The following is a 22263-nucleotide window of genomic DNA, read 5'->3' on the forward strand; positions in this document are numbered from 1 at the left end:
ATCTACATATACATATGTAAAAGCATATACAGAATAAGTATGAAGAGAATAAATACACATAAACACAAAATAGTTGAATATTAGGTAGTTTGAGAGTGAAGGTATCAGCAGTTGAGGGGATTAGGAAAGGCTTCATGTAGAAGGTGATGCTTGAGATATGTTTTGAAGAAAGAAAAGGATGTATAATGTAGAAGTGAGGAGGATGTCAATTCTAGGCTAGAGGAAAGATCAGTGCAGTGGCAGAGATGGAAGATGGAAGTGTCATGCGTGGGGATTCAAGAGAAAGTCAGTTTGGAAGGATTGCTGAATTCAGTAAGAGGAAGAAAATTGGAAAGATAACTTGAGGCTAGGTAGTGAAAGGTTTTAAAAGCCAAAAGGGGTAGTTTATATTTGAGTAAAGAGGCAATAAGAAGACAATAGAGCTTACTGAGCAGAATAATGACGTGGTCAGATCAGTGTTTAAGGAAAATCATTTTGGCAAAAGCAAGGAGGGTAGTTTGAAGTGAGGAGAAACTCAAGGTAGGGAGATCAAATAGGAGACCATTTCAATAATATAGGTGAGAGGTGATAAAGGCTTTTCTAAGGAGGTGGCTATGAGGTTAGAGAGGGATCAGATGTGAGAGATGTGGAGGTACAGAGGAAAATATCTGGATAGGTGGGTGAGGGAGAGGATAATGCCAAATTTTAAATATCTAGGATACTGGAAGAATAGTGGTACCTTCAACAGAAATAGGAGTTTGGAAGAGAGCTGGGCTTAACAGAATAGACAAATTCTCTTTCTGACATATTATGTCCAAAAGAAGTGAAAAGGAGGTTGGAGAGCATTTCAGGAATGAAAGATAAAGACAGGGAATGGAGTGTTCTATGTTAGGGACAATAGAAAGTAAGCTAGTTACTGGATTGTAGAGTTAAAGGAGAAGAGCAAAGTATAAACACTGGAAAGGTAGGAGGGGCCTAGCTTTAAATGCCAACAGAAGCCCTTATATGTGTTCCTAAAGAACCATTGGAGCTACAGAGTAGGGGAGGGTGACATGAGAAGATCTGCTCCATAGGAAAATCATTTTGACAGCTAAGTGGAGAATGGATTAAAGTAGGGAGAGACCTGAGGATGGGAGATCTATGGGAAGACTGCAATTGTTTGAGTTAGAGGTGATGAGGGCCTGAACTTGGGTTTTGACTGTGTGAGTAGAGAGGAAAGACCTTAATTAATGTTAATGTATAGTAATGTTAATGTATAGTAATCAATGTAATAGTTTTCAGTTGGTGACTAAAATGTCTCTACCCTTTGATTCAGAGATTCTACCACTGGGCACAGACCATCGTGAGGTCACTGAGAAACAAAAAAGGCTTCCATATATACCAAAATATTTATAGTAGCACTAGATGAATGCCTATTGACTGGGGAATGACTAAGTAAACTGTAGCATATTAATGGTGCAGAGAAATGTGGATATCCATTTTCTATTCCATTTAGAAGACGTCATAAGTCTTTTAACTCTAGTTTCTCCAGAAATTTGTTTAGTTCTACATTTTACCTTTCGCTTATCTTTCTGCTAGACTTATCAAAATAACAGTTTCCTTCTTTGTCCCTTTTTATTTTTTGAATGTTTGTTTTTTCTTTTGTCTGACAAACTCCTGCTTTGTTGGACTCACTTGATGTACAGTAAATTTTCTTCCATCTCCTTTTTTGTGTGTCTTTTTTTTTTCCCTAAATGGGCTTCTTGTAAGCAACAGATTATAGAGTCTTACTTTCTTATCCATTCTGTCACTCTTTTTGATTTTATTGGATTGTTAAATCCATTAACATTTAAAGTTATGAGTTAGATTTATATTTTTCTCCATCTCTAAATATTTTTTCTTCTGCTATAAACACAGAATTATATTCTTTCAGTCACTTTAATCTTTTTAAAAGATGATCCTATTTCCATTGGCTCTCTTCCCCTCCGTCCTTATCCTCTTTTCTTATTTGTTACCTCTTTCCCTTTAGGGTTTTGTTTATTAGCTCATCTACCCTGCTTTTATCTGGTTATATATTTTTTCCCCATTTTTTCCTCTCAGTCAAGTAGCTCATCTCTTCCTCTCCTCCCCTTCAGTTTGTCTGGTTCTTTAGTTTTTAAATTCATTTTTGTGTCCCTTTCCAAAAATGGTTTTTCTCACTCTCATCATTATCCATATTCACTTTCTGTTTACTCTAGCCCCTCATTCTCTGAATCTTGACCCCATAATCATCTGGTCTCTTTCTTTTCTCTGAATTCTTTATATAATCAAAGCTTCCAAGGCACAGTGCATAGAATGTTGGGCCTGAAGTCAGGAAGACCTTAGTTCAAATCCAGCCTCAGATGCTTACTAGCTGTGTGACCCTGGGCAAGTCAATTAACTCTGCCTCAGTTTCCTCATCTGTAAGATTAACTGGAGAAGTAAATGGCAAACCATTCCAGCATCTCTGCTAAGAAAACCCCAAATGGGTTCACAAGGAGTCAGAAATGAATGAAACAACTGAACAACGTGCCAAGCTGTATGCTAAGCACTGAGGATACAAAATGAGGCAAAAGACAGTATTTGCCTTCAAAGAGCTCATAATATAATGGTTGAGACAACAAGCAAACAAATATCTACAAACAAGCTATATGTATGGTAAATAGGAAATAATTAAAAGAAGGAAGACACTAGAAGTAGGAGGGGATGGGAAAGGCTTTTCTGTAGAAGATGGGATTTTAGTTGGGACTTGAAGGAAGTTAGAGAAACCAGGAGGAAAAGAGGAGAAGGAGAGCATTCCAGGCCTGGGTGACAGCTAGAAAGATTGTTTGGGTCCAAGAGATGGAGTGTCTTGTTCTAAGATCAGCAAGGAAGTCAATGTCACTGGATTGAAGAGCATGTGGTGAAGAATAAAGTGTAAGAAAACTTGAAAAGTAAGGGGTATGAAGTGGTTAAGTTATGCAGGTTTTTGAATGCCAAACAGGGCATTTTGTATTTGATTCTGGAGGCAAGAAAAAGTCACTAAGGCTTATTAAGTAGAGAAGTGACAAGGTCAGACCCACACTTTAGGAAAATGACAAGTGGAGGGAGGATGAATTGGAATGTAGAGAGACTTGAGGGAAGCAGACCCACCAGGAGGCTATTGCAGTAGTCCAAGCATGAGGTGATGAGAGTATGTCAGAGTGGTAGCTGTGTCACAGGAGGGAAGGGAGAGCATTTGAGAAATGTTGCAAAGGTGAAACCAACAGGCCTTCGCAACAGATTGCATATGGAAGGTGAGACAGTGAAGAGTTGAGGATAACACCTAGATTGTAAGTCTTGGGGACCAGGAGGATGGTTTTACTGTCCAAAGCAATGGGGAATGATAGAAGCAAAGGGAGACTTTGGGAGGAAAAGAAAATGGGTTCAATTTTGAACATGTTGAGCTTAAGATAGATGGACATTCAGTTCAAGATGCCTGAAAAGCAGTAGTTATGAGACTGAAGGTCAGCAGGGGTGAGGCAGGATAGGTAGATTTGAGAATAATCAACACAGAGATGATAATTAAATCCATGAGAACTGATGAGATTTCCAAGTAAAGTTGTATAGAAGCAGAAGAAGCCCCAGTATAGTGTCCATTCTTAGAAAGAATAAAATGAAGCATAATAGAGCAAAATTAGTAACAAACTTCATTAAAAAAGACTCAAGTGGGGCAGCTAGGTGGCGCAGTGGATAGAGCACTGGCCCTGGATTCAGGAGGGAGCTGAATTCAAATCCGGCCTCAGACACATAACACTTACTAGCTGTGTGACCCTGGGCAAGTCACTTAATTCCATTGCCTGACCAAAAAAACCCCAAAAAACCAAAAAACACTCAAGTATCAAATATATGAATTCAAAACTCCTATGCAATTTAAATGGGATCTAGAATCATGGAAAAACATGAAACAAGTAATAGTCAGTAAATTACACATATGCAAATATACGGTATTCAAATATAGAAAACAGTATATTTCTCTGCAGTCTCACCTCACAATCCATAATAATAGTGTTATTTACACTACCTGTGATACAGATATTAGTGTTCAGAAATGCAAACAATATGCTTAAGTCTGGAAAGCCAGTTTAAAAAAAAAAGAACATTCTTAAAAAATGCTCAAGTGATGCAATTCATATCAACTCCCTGAGCATATTCTCTTTCACGTGTAATTATCATAATATAAGTAAAACATATTTTCTAGAAAGAGTAATTCTAATGCTCTCCTTTAACACATAAAGTAGACCTGTTTTGAGGCAAGTCCAATTTAAAAATAAAGGTATACATTTTATACGGTTTTAAAACAAAGCCATAAATGTACAATGAAATATGGAGTGGAAGGCTTGAATTCATAAATTCTCTTTGTACTTGGTTATTTTTCAGAAAGAAATTATGGAATCCTAAAAAAGCTGCCCCCAGCCCCAATATTCTAACTTCCTTATGGGCCTCACTGAATAGCAGGCATGTCCTCATTTGACCACACAATCTGGCTTTAACCATACCACAGACCCCCAGACCCAATATTCCAAATATGCCTCACTAGAACAGAAGGTGTGTCCATGTGATGGAATCCTAGCCACTGCCTCTAACTAGCCACTGCCCCCAGAACCAATCCTCATATTTCTCACAGAAACAACAGTATGTCCACGCACTCAACCACTTCCCTATCTAATCTCAGACAGGACCAGACAATCAGAAAGCAGCACCACCAGGATGCCTAAGCAGAATGTGAACCCCAAAACAATAGAAGGGACTTTCCCTAAGTAGGTGCCTACACAGTAATAGCATGTCCGTTAGGTGAACTTATGATGTAGAGAGGCTTATTATAATATTATTATCATATATTAATGCCCCCCAAAAGGGTTTTTCTGTATGTATTGTAGGTAGTCACATGCACACCAAGGCCAGGAGCCCTCCTCTATTGCCTAATCCCTTAACAAACCCTCCTATATTTTAATATTCATATATTCTGTAATGATGCAATTGCATCTTTTGCCCCATAAAAATCCCCATCTTGCTCTTATAAGTGCTGGTTCCTTCTTGGAATTCAGCCCACTTTCTGAGAGGCGTTACTCTCAATAAATGCCTTTGCTTGGGTTGGACATGGTCTGAGTTTGTGAATTCTTTCAAGACGATCCCAATAACATACCATGAAACCCCAACATTAGATGTTACTGTTACCCCAACAGTAACATCTAATGTATGAACCTTTATCACTACTCATCTGAACTACTATAATAGCCTTTTAATTGATTAATTCCTCTACCTCAAACCTTTCCTACTCCAGTCTATCCTCCACTCAGCTGCAAAAGTGATTTTCCTAAATTATAGGTCTGCCTATGACATTCTCTCTACTCAATATACTCCAGTGGCTACTGCCTCTAGGATTAATATAAATTCCTCTTATTGATATTTAAAACCCTTCATAACCTGGGCCAGGACCAGACAGATTTACAAGCAAATTTCTACCAAGTATTTAAGGAACAATTAATCCCAATACTACATAAACTGTTTGAAAAAATATGTAAAGAAGGAGTTCTACCAAATTTCTTTATGATACAAGTATGGTTTTGAGACCTAAACCAGGAAAAGCCAAAACAGAAAAAGAAACTACAGGCCAATTTTTCCAATGAACACTGATGAAAAAATTTTAAATAAAACACTACCAAGGAGATTAAAACAATATCACAAAGATCATACAACATGACCAGATGAGCTTTATACCAGGAATATAGGTCTGGTTCAATATTAGGAAAACTAAACATGACAGACCATCTCAATAATAAGAAACAACAAAAATCATATGATTACATCAATAGATGCAGGAAAAAAACCTTTTGACAAAATAAAATATCCATCTCTACAAAAAAAACAACAACAAACCCAAAACAAACACTAGAAAGCATAGGAATAAGTGAAGCCTTTTTAAGATGATAAGTAGTATCTATCTAAAACCAAGATCAAACATTATCAGTAATGAAAATAAGCTAGAAGCCTTCCCTATAAGGTCAGGAGTGAAGTAAGGATGACCATTATCACCGCTGTTATTTAATATCGCATTAGAAATGCTAGCTATAGCTATAAAACAAAGAAAAAAACTGAAGTAATAAAAATAGGCAACGAGGAAGTAAAAATATCACATTTTGCAGAAGACTGCATAGTACACTTAGAAAACCCTATAGAATCAAGCAAAAATACTAGTTGAAACAATTAACAACTTCAGAAAAGTTACAGGATGTAAATTAAACCCATATAAATCATAAACATTTTTATATATTACCAATAAAATCTAGCAACAAGCACTAGAAAGAGAAATTCCATTTTAAATAACTGCAGACATAAAATATTTGGAAGTCTACATGCCAAGAAAATTCAAGGACTATGTGAACACAATTACAAAACACTCTTCAAACAAATAAAGACAGATCTAAACAACTGGAGAAATATTCATTGCTCATGAGTAAGCTGAGCCAATGCAATAAAAATGACAACTCTACTTAAACTAATTTACTTATGCAGTGCCATACAAGTCAAGTTACCAAAGAATTATTTTATAGGGCTAGAAAAAAATAATAAAATCAATTTGAAAGAACAGAAAGTCAAGAATATCAAGGAAATAAAATTGTAAAATGTAAAGGAAGGTGGCCTACCCTTACCAGATTTCAAACTATATTACAAAGTGATAATTTTTTAAAACCATCTGACATTGACTAAGAAGGAAAGCAGTGGATCAGTGGAATAGATTAGGCATATACTATACAGAAGTAAATGATCATAGTAATCTAGTGTTTGATAAACTCAAAGATCCAAGCTTTTGGGGTAAGAACTCACCATTTGACAAAAGTTGCTAGGAAAACTAGAAAGCAGTCTGTAATGGAAGAAACTAGGCATAGACCAATATCTCATACTGTACACAAAGATAAGGTCAAAATGGATAAATGATTTGGACATAAAGGTGATATCACAAGTAAATTAGGGAAGCATAAGAAATGGATCTGTCAGATCTATGGTTAAGAGAAGAGTTTATGACCAAACAAGATATAGAGAGGATCATGGGAAGTAAAAGGGTTAATTTTGTTTATTGTTATTGTTGAGTCATTTCAGTTATATCCAACTCTTTGTGTCCCCATTTGTGGTTTTCTCGGCAAAAATACTGGAGTGGTTTGCCATTTCCTTCTCTAGCTCATTTTACATATGAGGAACTAAGGCAAACAGGGTTAAGTGACTTGCCCAGAGTCACACAGCTAGTAAGTGTCTGAAGCCAGATTTGAATTCAGGGAAATGAATCTCTCTGATTTCAGGCCCAGTGCTCTATCCACTACACCATCTAGCTGACCATAATTTTGATTATATGACATTAAAAAACTTTTGCACAACAAAACAAATGCAGCCAAAATTAAAAGGAAAACAAGAAGGGAAAATATTTTATAAGTTGCTCTGATATAGGCCTCATTTGTCAAATATATAAAGAACTGAGCCAAATTTATAAAAATAAGAGCTGTTACCTAATTGATAAATGATCAAACCATATGAACAAGCAGTTTTCAAAAGAAGAAATCAAAGCTACCAATGCAAAATGCTGACATGAAAAACTGTTCTAAATCACTGCTGAAAAGAGAAATTCAAATTAAAAAAAAAAAAACTCCGAGGTACTGTTTCACACCTATCACATCAGCTAACATGATAGAAAAGGAAAATAACAAATGCTGAAGGGGATGTGGAAAAATCGAGACACTAATGCACCGTTGGTAGAGTTGTGAACTAGTTCAAACATTCTGGAGAACAATTTGAAACTATGACTAAAGGGCTATAAAACTGCATACCCTTTGACCCAGAAATACTACTACTAGGGCAGTAGGCCAAAGAGATCAAAAAAAAAAAAGAGAAAAGATCCTGTTTGTAGCAAAGAATTGGAAATCAAGGGGATGCCAATCAATTAGGGAATGACTGAATAAGTTGTGGCAGATGATTATGACAGAATACTATTGTGTTATAAGAAATGATGAGCAGGACTGTTTCAAAAAAACCTAGGAAGACTTATATGAACTTATGGAAAGTGAAGTGAAATTCACCAGATGAATATTATACACAGTAATAACAACACTGTAAGGATGATCAATTGTGAAATACTTAGCTACTCTGATCAAGATAATGATCCAAGACAATTCCAAAGGACCCATGATGAAAAATCCTATCCATATCCAAAAAAAGAACTAATGACTCTGAATGCAGACTGAAACATACCTTAAAAAAAAAAACTTTCTTTGTTTCTTTTGAGTTTTTTTGTCTGTGTTTTTCTTTTGCCATGTGGATAAGATGGAAATGTCTATAACTTCACATGAATAATTGATATCAAACTGCTTGCCTACTCAAGGAAAGGGAAGGTAGGGAGAGAACTTGGAACTCAAAATTTTAAAAATGAATATTGAAAATGTTTATATGTAGTTAGGAAATATTTAACAAGATAAAAATATATTTAAAAAAGAAATCTAAAAAAGTAAAAAAAGAACTTAAGTTTTTGCACAAGCAAAATCAATGCAGCTAAAAAATTAGAAGGAAAGCTGAAAACGGGGTGGGGGGTGTGTGATTTTTTACAGCAAGTTTCTCTGATAAAGGACTCATTTCTTAAATACATGGAGAACTAATCCAAATTTATGTAAATAAGAGCCATTCCTAAATTGATAAATGGTCAAAGGATGTGAAGAGGCAGTTTTCAGAAGAAATCAAAGCTATTAATAGTCACATGAAAAAAGTTTTCTAAATTACTATTGATTAGAGAAATGCGAATTAAAATAGCTCTGAGGTATTACCTCATACCTATCAGATTACCTAACATAACAGAAAAAGGAAATGATAAATGCTAGAGGGGTTATGGAAAAATAGTGATAGTACTGCATTGCTGGCAGAGTTGTAAACTAGTCCAACCATTCTGGAGAACAATTTGGAACAATGTCCAAAGGGTTATATAAAACTGCACATACCCTTTGACCCAGCAATATCACTGCTCAGTCTGTATCCCAAAGAGATCAAAGAAAGGGGAAAAGGACCTATTTTACAAAAATATTCTAGCATCCCTTTTTGTTGTGGCAAAGAATTGGAAATTAATGGGATATCCACCAACTGAGAATGGCTGAACAGGTTGTATATGACTGTGATGGAATATTATTGTGCTATGAGAAATGATGAGCTGAATACTTTCAGAAAAACCTGAGAAGACTTATATGAACTGCTGCAAAGTGATGTGAGCAGAACCAGAACATTTTACACAGTAAAAACAATACTGTCAGGAAGATCAAATGTGAAAAACTTAGCTACTCTGAGTAATACAATGATCCAGAACAATTTCAAAGGAACAATGATGAAAAATGCTATCCACATCCAGAAAGAGATCTGATGAACTTCAAGTGCAAATTGAAGCATACTTTAAAAAAAAGCTATGTTTCTTACTTTTTATCTTATTTTTCAACATGGCTAATATGGAAATGGTTTATATGATTTCACATGTATAATTGATATCATTTTGGTTGCCTTCTGGAGGCAGTGGGGGAAAGGCAGGAGAAAAGAAGAGAAATTGGAATTCCAAAAATTTTAAGGCACAGTAAAAATAAATAATTTTTTAAAAAGATAATAAAAATAACTAGCATTTACACTGCAATGTTTGCAAAGACCCTGTGTGGTGTTACAATTATTCCCTTATATCCAGTCTGCTTTTAAGGAGAGTACTTGCTCAGGGCCACAGAACTATGTAAGTGCTTGCTATAATTATTATTAAGACATAGTTCCAGGTTCTAAATAGTCTCACAAAATCAGAAATTCTGAGCATTGCTTTAGACAGCTAGCTAATCAAGTTCCTTCCAAAGTTCACTTTTTTAAAAATTTAATATTCTTTCAAATTTTGGATTTGGCCAGTGAAATTATATGCTAATTTTCCTTTGGGAAATTTTAGTGGTAAGCTATATAAACTTTATACTTCAAGAAAGCTCTCCTGGGGCAAATCTCCCAGAGTTGATAAAATGTCTTGAATATAGTAGGTACTAAATAAATGATTGAACTGGATATGGGAATGCCCTAGGCTTAAGGCCCAAAGGCAGAAGAAACAGTCAACCATGAAAGGAAGAATGGGCCTGGGTGGAAACAGGGGAAGGTAGAGGTGTTTAAACTCCGATACTTTGGCAGCAAATACTCAAAAATCTCAAATCTTAAATTCATGAACATCTGTATTCATATTTAAAAGATTTATTTTTACAAAGCAGAAAACTGAGATTTACTTAGGTCATTCTTATATTTTGGAAATAAAAGAAAAGAAAAGAAGAAAAAAGAAGAAAGGAAAGAAAAAGAAAGGAAGGGGAAAGAAAGAAGTAAAAAAAAGAAGGAAAAAAAAGAACAGCTCATACATATCCCTAACATTTTCACTCTGTCTTCTATTAGGGTTCTAGAAAATGTCTTTGGTGGCAGCAGTTACAACAAACGTAACCCAACTGTTACACAGATCTCTGGCACTTAACTTAAGGACTTCCTGTTCCTGCAGCTGTGTTTGATACATTCCTAGACTTGAATGCTATTGTTTGTAACAAGTCAAAAGAATTTGCTTCACCTTCACACTCCCTGTTTAAATGTAAACATTGTCCTAACCACTCTGCATTCAATGAGGGACTGAAGGGAAATGAATCCAGAGTGGTCTCCCAATCCTCAAATGCTTGAACTGATACCACTGTTGATAACTTGTGGGAGGACACTGGAGGAAGTAAGATTTAGCATGAACTCTAAAAGCATCAGAGAGACAATGGGAGCCTCTTAATCTAGGAAAGTGAACCTACTTCAATGAATTAAAATCTGGGAAGCATCAAATGCCAAAACTAGAAAGTATCTTAGAGATCATCTAGTCAGAACCTGTTATTTTTAAAATGAAGAAACTGATTCCTGGAAAGAGGAAAGGGCTTTGAAAGATAAAGGAAAATTTAGAAGTATAATAGCTGGTAAATATGTTGTCTTAAAATTGGATAAGGACTTCCACCTCATGACTTAAAACATAGGAATGATGGGCTTGTGATCAGGGATTGAATACTTTTAACAGGACCAGTAAAAATATGGCTGCCTGAAGTTTTATGAATCTGATCAAGAAAGTTTTGAACCAAATAAAATGGTTGTAGTAACTAATCATGAAAAACTGTTCACCCATATTTGCCTAAACATATACTACAGTGAATAGCAGGTATGGCATAAGAAGATAAATAGTAGAAGAGTATATAAGTAATTGACAGGAAATGACACTTAAGAAGATAGTCAGCAATAAGACTAATGACCTTAGGTGTCTTTATGTACAAAATGTGGATATTAAAAAAGATGAACTACAGCTCCCACCCTGTAAGTGGGTACATTCTACATTAAAGATATTATTGAGACATGATAGGATGAGATTTAGAAAAGGAATATATATCTAACTGGAAAGATAAACTTTATTTCAAAAGGACCAGAAAAAAGTAGGTTAATAGAAGAACATTTTGTATTAGAAAGATATACTCAAAGGAGAAAATATATAAACTGAAAGGAGAAACATAATGGGAAAGTATTTGCAAAGATTAATGGGAAAAAGAAACAAGTGCTATTGCCATAGGTATATAATACAGATTTAGAGGAAACAAGGTAGGATTATTACTATGCTGTAAGAAACAATGAATATTAAGAATATAGAGAAACATGGGAAGATTTTGAACTGTGTGAAAAATGATTTTTCTTGGTAATCTGTGTCTTGGAGACTCAGAGCTCCCAGCCCTCCATCCAAAGTTTTTTAGAAGGACATTACTGATAATAAGCTTATCCTGGTCAAACTCTTACCCAGGCCTGAATTGATTTAATTTGCTCAGGTTTGGGTGGAGACAGATTCCAAGACTGGGGTGGGACTTCCTCTATCCAGATGGCAGGTGATATCAGCCTCTGTTGATCAAGATTAAGTGACCTAAGTCAAGTACTCAAGACCTCATTTTAATATAGCCCACCTCCTCATATGTCGACCAGTCATTTAGTTTGATTGGTTGATTGATATCCTTCGGGAAAACCTACTCTTTGAAGAGCATATAACCTTGTACCCCCAAATCCCAAATCGAGCCAGTTCTGAACTGGCCCACAGAGGGGGACCCAGTTTGGACTGAACTCCCATGCAATGTCAAGCCAGCTTGAGAGAAATTAAAATGGTGACATATACACCCTAACTTCGTTTGTCTCTTTCTTAGAACAGACTGTTCCAAATTGGGGTTCATTGGGTTCTACAACAGATGCAAAGTGAAAACAGCAGACACAAAAATAATTTTTTAAGAAAGAATTTGGGAAACCTCATCATGCATGATATGAAAGCAGTAACAGGGGACTTTAAATAACTCAGCATCAATAGGACCTCTCTTTTTGCCAAATGCAGAACAATGACAGATTCTTCAATGCATTTCTGATAATTTCCTTCTTTGAAAGGTGTATGAAGCAAGGAGGGCAACTATTCTGAATGTGATTCTGACAAAAGAGAAAAAAGATGGTTGCTGAAGAAGAAATGACAAAAACTTTGGACAGAAATTACAACTGCATCTCAGAACTCATGAAGATGAAGGAAAATAAGACCAAAGAGAGTCTAACACATACCTGAGATTTTGGAAAAAAATATATTTCACAAATTTTAGAAAAGTCCTGGAAGTCCTTCAAAAAAGGCAGAACTATCCAATTCTCATGTTGCTTATGTTTTCTATGCCAAGGAAGATGAACTTGAACTGGGAAAGATAGGGTCAAAACATGAATGAATATCAGGCAGCTGAAACTCAAGATAAATAAAGAAGTAGAAGATCACCTAGGTGGCCTTCCCTGAGCTTCCAGGTCAGAAGATGAAAGTACTACATCCCAAAGGTATAAAAAACTGGAAAATGTGATTGTTGATCCAAGGTCTATTAAGTTTGAACATCTGTGTTGAATAAAAAAGATGTAACATGGTTGGCAATGGGAAAATGTCCCAGTTTTCAAAAAAAGAAAAATAAGGAGATATTTAAAAAGCACTTAGGTGGCTTAAACAAATTTTCAAGTCAGATGATAAAAATCATTAGGACAGTCTTCAAATGGCTGATGAAATCTTCAAATGCTTGAATTTTATTCTAGAACATATTATTCAAAGGACATTTTGTGAGCAGTTAGCAAAGAAACAGTGAAGGTTTTGGATCAAACTCTAAAAAGAGTCTGGTATCCAATATATATAAAGACAATCAACAGATAAATGTAAGACCAAAACCCATTCCTCACTATATAAATGGTCATAAGATAAGAATAAACAGTTCTCAGAAGAATTACAAACTATTAATAATCAAATGAAAGAATACTCCAAATCACCAAAATATAAGAAATATAGATCAAAACAACCTTGAGATTTCACCTCATACCAAACAAATGATCAAAGATGACAAAAGATGGGAATAGACAACTTTGGAGGGATCGTGAAAACATAAACATACCAGTGCATTGTTGTGGAATCTGTGAACCATTTTTCCAAGCAATTTGGAATTATCCAAATAAAGTGACTAAACTGTCTATACTTTATGACCCAGTGATTCCATTACAAGGATTATACCCCAAGGAAGCCATTGATAAGAAGAAAGTTCCCACATAACCAAAAATATTTATATCAGTAGTTTTTATTACAGCAAAGAATTGGAAACAAGCAGATGCCCATTGATTAGAGAGAATGACTAAATAAATTGTGGTACATAAATGTAATGAAATATTACTGTGCTGTAAGAAATGATGAATGTTGGTCTCAGACACATAACACTTACTAGCTGTGTGACTCTGGGCAAATCACTTCACCCCAATTGCCTCAACCCCTCCCCCCCAAAAAAGACAACTTTGAAGAAATGATGAATGTAATGAATTCTGAAACACTGAAAGATCTACACAGATGCAAGGTGAAATAAGCTGAGCAAAGAAAACAACACATACAATGATTACAATAATGTAAACAAAAAGAATAACTGTTAAAAAATCAAAAGCGACTGTTGCAAAATTATAAAGAAACAAGCATGTCTTGAAAGAAGAGACATGAGAGGACACTCCCAATCCCCAGTACCTCTTTGTAAAGGTGGAAGGCCTGTAAGTGTTTCATGCTGCACATACTTCAATGTAGTGAACAGTTATGCTGATTTTTCCTCTTCTTTTTCTTAACCTTTGTTTTTGTTGTTCATTTGATTAGCCATGTCCAATTCTTTGTGACTTTGTGGACCAACTGCCCATGGGGATTTCTTGGCAAAGATACTGGAGTGGTTTGCCATGCCCTTCTCCAGTGGATCCAGTGGATCCTTTTGTCAGACATCAGAGGTTAAGTGGCTTGCCCAGGGTCACATAGGTAGGAAAGGCCTGAGGATGGATTTGAACTCAGGACTTCCTTGACTGCAGGCCCAGTGCTCTATACACTGAACCACCAGCTGCCTCGTTCTAACTCTAGAACATATTTATTGAAGTAACTATCTCTCACTTGACTGGCATCTTACAAGAATGGGAAGTTGGAGCTAACTGAATTTGTGGGTTATCAGGGTTAATCACTATTACCCTAGGCAAGCAACATAATCCATTAGACACAGAGCCCCATAATTGAAATTTTATTCTGGGTGTCCATAGATGTGTTGGTCTCTTAGTATCATATTCTTATGAAGTTAGCACTTTGTCAACTATCAGCCTTCCAAGAACAACAATCACAGTGTTAATTGCCTGTGAAAGAAAGTTAATATAATAAAATGAGTCTTTACAGAAAAATACTTTAAAGACTGTGAAGTGATATCATATACATGTATATACACACAGACCTATATTATGTGTATAATTATTATTATCATTATTTTTATTATTATTTCTTATCTTTATGTTTCATGGGGCTCAGATAGAAATAGTCCTGAGGCAAGTCACTAACCTACTATTATCCTTTTATTTTTAGTGTTCAGTAAATTATTGCACAAGGAGATAAAATTTATTTCTACAATTGAATGGAAGTATTGGGATGCAGACTCCCCATCTGTAGACTCACTGAAAGTATCTTCAAGACAGTAGCTTCAGTAGCAGACAAGATGTGCTTCTTACTTTCACATTTAAAAAAACCTTTCTGCTAACTCTCTATATTTTGAAAGATTTTATTTCTACATAGTTTGAGGGTTCTGAGTGTTCAGTGTGGCACCATCTATGAAAAAATGTTTTTCTTAAATTTGTGTGGGCTGACCCTGTCCAGGTGATTGTTGACTACAGTTTTATCTGTGATATTACTCTTGTTCCGGTAGATTATTCTTGTTGAGTTCTCAGGGATATTTTGAGATTTGTATTTTTAAATACAAGGATATATTGCCTACTAGTTTATGAAGAGTAGTTATCATTTCTATAGCACTTTAAAATTTGCAAAAAACCACATTGCATATGTTATCTTATTTGATCCTTACAACAATCTTGTGAAGTAGGAATGGTGAGAGCAGGAAAGGGATCTGGGAGAAAAAAAGAAATTTACATGATAATTTTGTTGTATATTTGAATGGAATAGCAAGTTGTGCATAGTAAATTTGCAGTTTCATGTACAACAATCTTTTTATTATACTGTTATGAAAATGCTTGTTTTATTCCATAAATTAAAAATAAAATTAAAAAAAGAAAAAAAAGATTGTTAGCTTTTTTTAGCTGTTTAATCACACTGATGCCTCTTACTGAGTTTGCATTCACTAAAACCCCCAAATGTTTTTTCGAACTGCTCTCTAACCATGTTTCCTCCACTTTGAACTTCTGAAGTTAATATTTTGAACTCAAGTATAAGACTTTATACTTATCCCTACTGAATTTATTTTATTAAATTCAGTCCAATCTGTAGCCTGTCAACATCTTTTTGGATCCTGTCATCCAGAGTTAGCTGTTCCTTCCAAATTTGTGTCATCTGCACATCATGATGAGCAAGATAATAATATTAAACAGCACAGCACCAAGCACAGCTCCCTGGGGTACTACACTGAAGATTTCCCATAATGTTGACTTTGAAACATTAACTACATTTTGAGTTGGGCTACCCAACTAGTTCTGTATCTAACTGCATTCTCATCAATCTACCAGTCAATAAACAACTATTGTATGTATGCTATGAGCCAGGCGCTGTGATAAGTGCTATGGATACAAAGAAAAAAAATAAAAGCTCCTACCCTCAAGGAGCTCACATCCTGATAAGGGACACAATGCTTACACATGTAAATCAGCTTGCTTTCTGTATGTCCAGATTTCATTACGTGGAGGCACACTGTTCCTGGAAAGGGTTTCCCTCCCATCTTCTCACCATGTGTGTAGGAGGAGCCTCCTTCGATTAGCTGCTGGGCCAGAACAGGCAGTGTCTTTAGAAACTGCCAGACTGAAACAGTTGTGGCACTTTCCCACTGAATCAAGCAGATGAAGAATATAATTCACTCACAATGAGGACATCGTGAAATGAACCCATGTGAGGGAAAGACTTCCTTTCCCCTGCTCTCCCTCTTGTCCTGTGACTACAAGATTTCCCTCAGCCTAGGGTTTCTGTTTCTGTCCTCTGCTCTTTGTCTTTCTCAGTTTCAAGTGCCCCAAGAGTTTAAGCCACTGTGACCTTGGAGCCAGAATTCGAGTCAGGACATTGAAATCAGCCAAGCAGGAAGCCCTGAGAAGCCTGGGTGCCTAGGACTGAAGTGCAAGGGGTATTTCGGACTTGGAAGTGGAACAGTGCTCTATAGGAACTTAGCTAAGCAATGAACCTAATCTCCTTCCCCTCTCAGGGGCTGAGGGAAAGTAGTCTAGGTGAAAAAGGACGGATTTAGACCCATGGGTTAAGTAAGATGTCTATATATTTGTTATATCTTTTGAAATAAATATTCCTTTGTAAAAGCTAATCTTAATCTTAGTGGTTAAAGGGAACTAAAGTACAGTGGACCAAACCCTACACTTGAGGGAAAATGTTAAGTGGGGGGTTGAAGCCTCTCCACCCCCACCTCCTTAAGGATATGGGATAACTGAGGAGAAGAATGAAATGTAATGTGCCTGATATTCAGACAGGGGACACCAGGGTAGTGGATGTTACACATAAATTCATCCCTATATGATAGATAAAGAGTAGATGGAAGGTAATGTCAGAGGAGAAGGCAATGACAGCTAGGCAGGCCAGGCTACAGAACATGGGATTTGAGTTGAATCTTGAAGGAAGCCAAGGAATCTAAGAGGTAGAAGTGAGGAAGAAGAGCATTCCAGGCATGGGACAAAGTCAGTACAAAAGAGAGATGGAACACTGTTTGATGAACAGCACGTAGACCAGTATGGCTGGACTATAGAATGCACGGAGAGTGAGAGGGAACAAGCATTTACTTATATAGCACCTTCTATTATGCCAGCAACTGTTAAGTGCTTTTTTTTTTAAACAAATATTATCTCATTTGACCCTCACAACAACCCTGCAAGGTAGATATTATTTTTATCATCTCCATTTTCCAGTTGGGTAAGCTGAGGCAAACAGAGGTTAAGTGACTGGCCAAAGGTCACACAGTTAATTAAGTGTGTGAGGCTGGAATTGAACTCAGGTTATCCAGACTCAGCATTCTATCCACTGTGTAACCTACTGCCTCTGAAGGTACATGACAGGTGGAGGTTGGAGCTATTTGCAAAGCATAGACAACCTCCAATTCCCTTAATGGTACCAGAAGGAAATAATATGTAAGAAGGCTAGAAAGATAGGTAGAAACCAGGTTGTGAGAGCTTTAAATGCCAAACAGAGGAGTTTATATTTGATTCCAGAAGTAATAGGAAGCCACTGGTGGAGAGAGGAGGGAGGAACATGGTCAGCACTCTAGGAAAATTACATTGGCAGTTGTGAAGAGGATGGATTGTAGTAGGAGAGACTTAAAGCAGAGAGACCACTTGGAAGACTACTGTAATAGATCAGGCAAGAGGTGACATGAGCCTGAACTAAGGAGATGGCGATTTGAGTAGAAAGAAGGGGACATACAGGAGAGATGTGCAGGTAGAGGAAGTATTTGGCAACTGACTGGAAATGTGGGGTGAGGGAAATAAAGAGTCAAGGATGACAACAAGATTGTAAACTTGCATTAATGGTGAGATGGTGGCTCCCCAGACAGTATTAGGGAAGTTCAAAATAGAGGTGGGTTTGGTAAGAAAGAGAATGAGTTTGGTTTTAAGCATGCTGAATTTGAAATGTCTCCAGGACATCCAGTTTTAAATGTCCAAAAGGCCGTTAGTTACGTGGGATTATAACTCAGGGGAAAGGCTAGAGTTGGATATATAGATCTGGAAATTATAAACATTATCTTTCATATCCCTCTATCTTCTTAAGTACCCCTTTGAGAGAGATACTTTATCAACTGCTTTGATAAAATCTAGGTAAAATATACCTATAATATTCCCCTTAACCACCAGGTTAGTAATGTTATCACAAAGGGAAACTAAGGTTAGTCTGCCACATGAAAGAAGCTTACTATCTTTCACAAACTAACATGACAAATCTCTTACTACAAATATAAACATCAAAATATCTTTGAGAATCAGCCAATAAACTGTGCTGAAATTCGGCCATTATCACAGATAAAATTGTCGTATCCAATTGCACTGACCTATAAAAGCTTAAAGAAAATATGTTTAATAGATAGTGCCATACAGGATTCATAAACTTCAAATTTATAGTACAGAGTAAAAAGTTGTCAAACTAAACAGAACTAACAGAAAAAAATCAAAACCACATGGGAAGAGGATGAAGTATGTCTCATTGTCATTATTTATGTGCTACTGGAGTTATCCCAAAGATACTTTCCATGAGTATACAGAAGATGAGCCTATGCAGCAAAAGTTTATTCAATTACAAAAAATAATTATTTTATCGACCTGATCAATTGTTTGGCAGACATTAGTCATAGAAAGCTGAAGGACAGTAACATTCTAGAATCATTTGCATATGAGAGAACAAGAAAAAATAAGAATAATACCACACAAAATTATCCAATAATACACCAACAAAAAAGCCTCTAATAAGTGGCCAAATCCAGTGGATTTGCTTACAGAAATGGAGGGGTTCATGATAGTGATAAAAGATCAGGTCACTATCAGCAACTGAAGAAAACTCATTTTTAAGAACCTCAGATGCATTCATCAGGGAAGAGTTTTCAAGGAAATTGTAGAAATTGCAACAGAACACTGTAGGTTGAAAACCCCTCCCCCCCAGCAACTATCAAATATCTAGAAAGACAAGGACAAGCAGCCAGAATAATATATCAAAAGCTAATTGTTCTATTTTTTTTTTTAGGCCTAGAGGTCCTGTTGTGGATAGAACATTGGCCTTGAAATCAGGAAGACCCAAAGTCAAATCCTGTTTGTTTCTTTAAGGGGCTTTCCTGATCTCTTTTAAGGGTACCTGCTTCTCTCTGCTGATTATCTCCAATTTATTCTGTATATAACTTGTTTGTATATTGTCTCCCCTATAAAATCATGAGTTCTTTGAGATAAGGGACTGTATTTTGCCTTTCCTTGTATTCCCAGTGCACATTCCCTGGCACATAGTGGTGCCTCATAAATACTTATTGGCTGACTGCCTCAGACACTAGCTATGTAATCCTGACAATTCATTTCAACTCTCTCAGCCACATCAGTAAAATGGGGAAAATAACAGCTAGCACCTATTTCACACTATTGTTGTAAGGATCAAATAAGATAACATATGCAACGTGGTTTTTTGCAAATTTTAAAGTGCTATAGAAATGATAACTACTCTTCATAAACTAGTAGGCAATATATCCTTGTATTTAAAAATACAAATCTCAAAATATCCCTGAGAACTCAACAAGAATAATCTACCGGAACAAGAGTAATATCACAGATAAAACTGTAGTCAACAATCACCTGGACAGGGTCAGCCCACACAAATTTAAGAAAAACATTTTTTCATAGATGGTGCCACACTGAACACTCAGAACCCTCAAACTATGTAGAAATAAAATCTTTCAAAATATAGAGAGTTAGCAGAAAGGTTTTTTTAAATGTGAAAGTAAGAAGCACATCTTGTCTGCTACTGAAGCTACTGTCTTGAAGATACTTTCAGTGAGTCTACAGATGGGGAGTCTGCATCCCAATACTTCCATTCAATTGTAGAAATAAATTTTATCTCCTTGTGCAATAATTTACTGAACACTAAAAATAAAAGGATAATAGTAGGTTAGTGACTTGCCTCAGGACTATTTCTATCTGAGCCCCATGAAACATAAAGATAAGAAATAATAATAAAAATAATGATAATAATAATTATACACATAATATAGGTCTGTGTGTATATACATGTATATGATATCACTTCACAGTCTTTAAAGTATTTTTCTGTAAAGACTCATTTTATTATATTAACTTTCTTTCACAGTCAATTAACACTGTGATTGTTGTTCTTGGAAGGCTGATAGTTGACAAAGTGCTAACTTCATAAGAATATGATACTAAGAGACCAACACATCTATGGACACCCAGAATAAAATTTCAATTATGGGGCTCTGTGTCTAATGGATTATGTTGCTTGCCTAGGGTAATAGTGATTAACCCTGATAACCCACAAATTCAGTTAGCTCCAACTTCCCATTCTTGTAAGATGCCAGTCAAGTGAGAGATAGTTACTTCAATAAATATGTTCTAGAGTTAGAACGAGGCAGTTGGTGGTTCAGTGTATAGAGCACTGGGCCTGCAGTCAAGGAAGTCCTGAGTTCAAATCCATCCTCAGGCCTTTCCTACCTATGTGACCCTGGGCAAGCCACTTAACCTCTGATGTCTGACAAAAGGATCCACTGGATCCACTGGAGAAGGGCATGGCAAACCACTCCAGTATCTTTGCCAAGAAATCCCCATGGGCAGTTGGTCCACAAGGTCACAAAGAATTGGACATGACTAATCAAGTGAACAACAAAAACAAAGTTAAAATAAATTAATTCATATAAAAATTAATTTAAAACAATTCTATACAGGGTCACAAAATCTTGGAATTGGAGAAGTTTCCTCAAGAGGACATCTATTCCAAATCATAACTGAAGCCTATAACCAATTAGTATTTTAACTGATACTCTAAATTTAACAGGTACTCAAAAAAGGGGCTATATTCCGACAGTTACTAGCTTTCTATTCCTAACTATTGATACCACATACTTGCTACAGTAAAAACCTATACATGGCTCAACTGCTTGAGCATGACAAGAGAAAATGTTTCTACTTAGCATTTTTCAGAACTATATCTGAAATTTATTTTCAGAGAATTATTCTACTTATTTAAGCTAGGCTGGAATGAATATAACTCATTTTTGCAAAATGTCTTTAATTGCTTGCAGGAAAGGTTTTACAAATGCAAAATCTAAGTTGGAAATTTAAAAAGTAAATATGAAACAAAATTAGAAAGAATTACAGGCAATTTAAATTTTATTAATATTGAAAACAATAATGAATTAAAAACACATTGAATGTACAAAAATAACGGAAAACATAAACTGTATAGATAAGCTATGTATATGATAAAACATATCCAAATAGGATTAAAGGAACATGTTTCATCTTAAGCAAATCCATCTGTAAAAACAATCATGGAATTCTTCTTGCTTTTTAAAGGATCACTAACAGTTTTGTTGATGGTGACCATGTAAGTCACATTATTCCTAATTCAAACATGGAAGATCAATCATTTGATTTTAAGAACATTCATCCTAAGTCCCAGTCTTCTTTTGGCTATTGGCTAAGCAACAATCATTATGAAAGATAATTTGTCTCCTTTCTCTATTCTTACCACATTCTTAGCTTCTTGGGTGGAACACTAGCCAAAAAAATGACAATTCACAGGAAGTGTAGTTCAAAGGTGGAATGGTATATAAACTGCCCATTTTCAAATATGCAGATTAACAAATGCCAATACATCACTTACCCATTCATAAGAAACAATCCAGCAGCCACGGGCAATTCCCAACAATACATTCAGAGTTCGACGAGGCTCGCCTGCAACTACATGAGTTGTAGATTCACACACGTCACATGAAAAAGAAAAGTCCTTCAATTTGTCCACCACCTGCATGATGATATTCTGTTTCCTGCCAAACAAGATATTAAAAAACACAACTAAAATCAAATATCTCCTGTACCAGCACTTACATACAAGTAACCTGAATAAAAAGAAAGCTAAAGCTAAATTATATCCTTTTTTTTTTCCATTTTGGAGCACACTTTTGATTTCATTGGTACTTAGAACTT

General features: G+C 35.8%; 2 protein-coding genes across 6 annotated transcripts in view; one reads left to right on the forward strand and one right to left on the reverse strand.

The window, feature by feature from the left end:
• Positions 1-22263, reverse strand: part of MCPH1 (microcephalin 1) — a 330808-nt gene that overhangs the window by 200383 nt on the left and 108162 nt on the right. For all 5 annotated transcript variants that reach the window (XM_027840318.1, XM_027840317.1, XM_027840314.1 and 2 more), the window contains one exon: positions 21941-22103. In XM_027840318.1, coding sequence (XP_027696119.1) covers positions 21941-22103 — 163 coding nt within the window. The remainder of the gene's footprint in view (positions 1-21940; positions 22104-22263) is intronic.
• ANGPT2 (angiopoietin 2) overlaps positions 1-22263 on the forward strand; it is a 149970-nt gene that overhangs the window by 96622 nt on the left and 31085 nt on the right. The window lies entirely within an intron of this gene.

The sequence above is a fragment of the Vombatus ursinus genome, unplaced genomic scaffold (assembly GCF_900497805.2).
Source record: "Vombatus ursinus unplaced genomic scaffold, bare-nosed wombat genome assembly UNPS02014841.1, whole genome shotgun sequence".
Classification (NCBI taxonomy): domain Eukaryota; kingdom Metazoa; phylum Chordata; class Mammalia; order Diprotodontia; family Vombatidae; genus Vombatus; species Vombatus ursinus.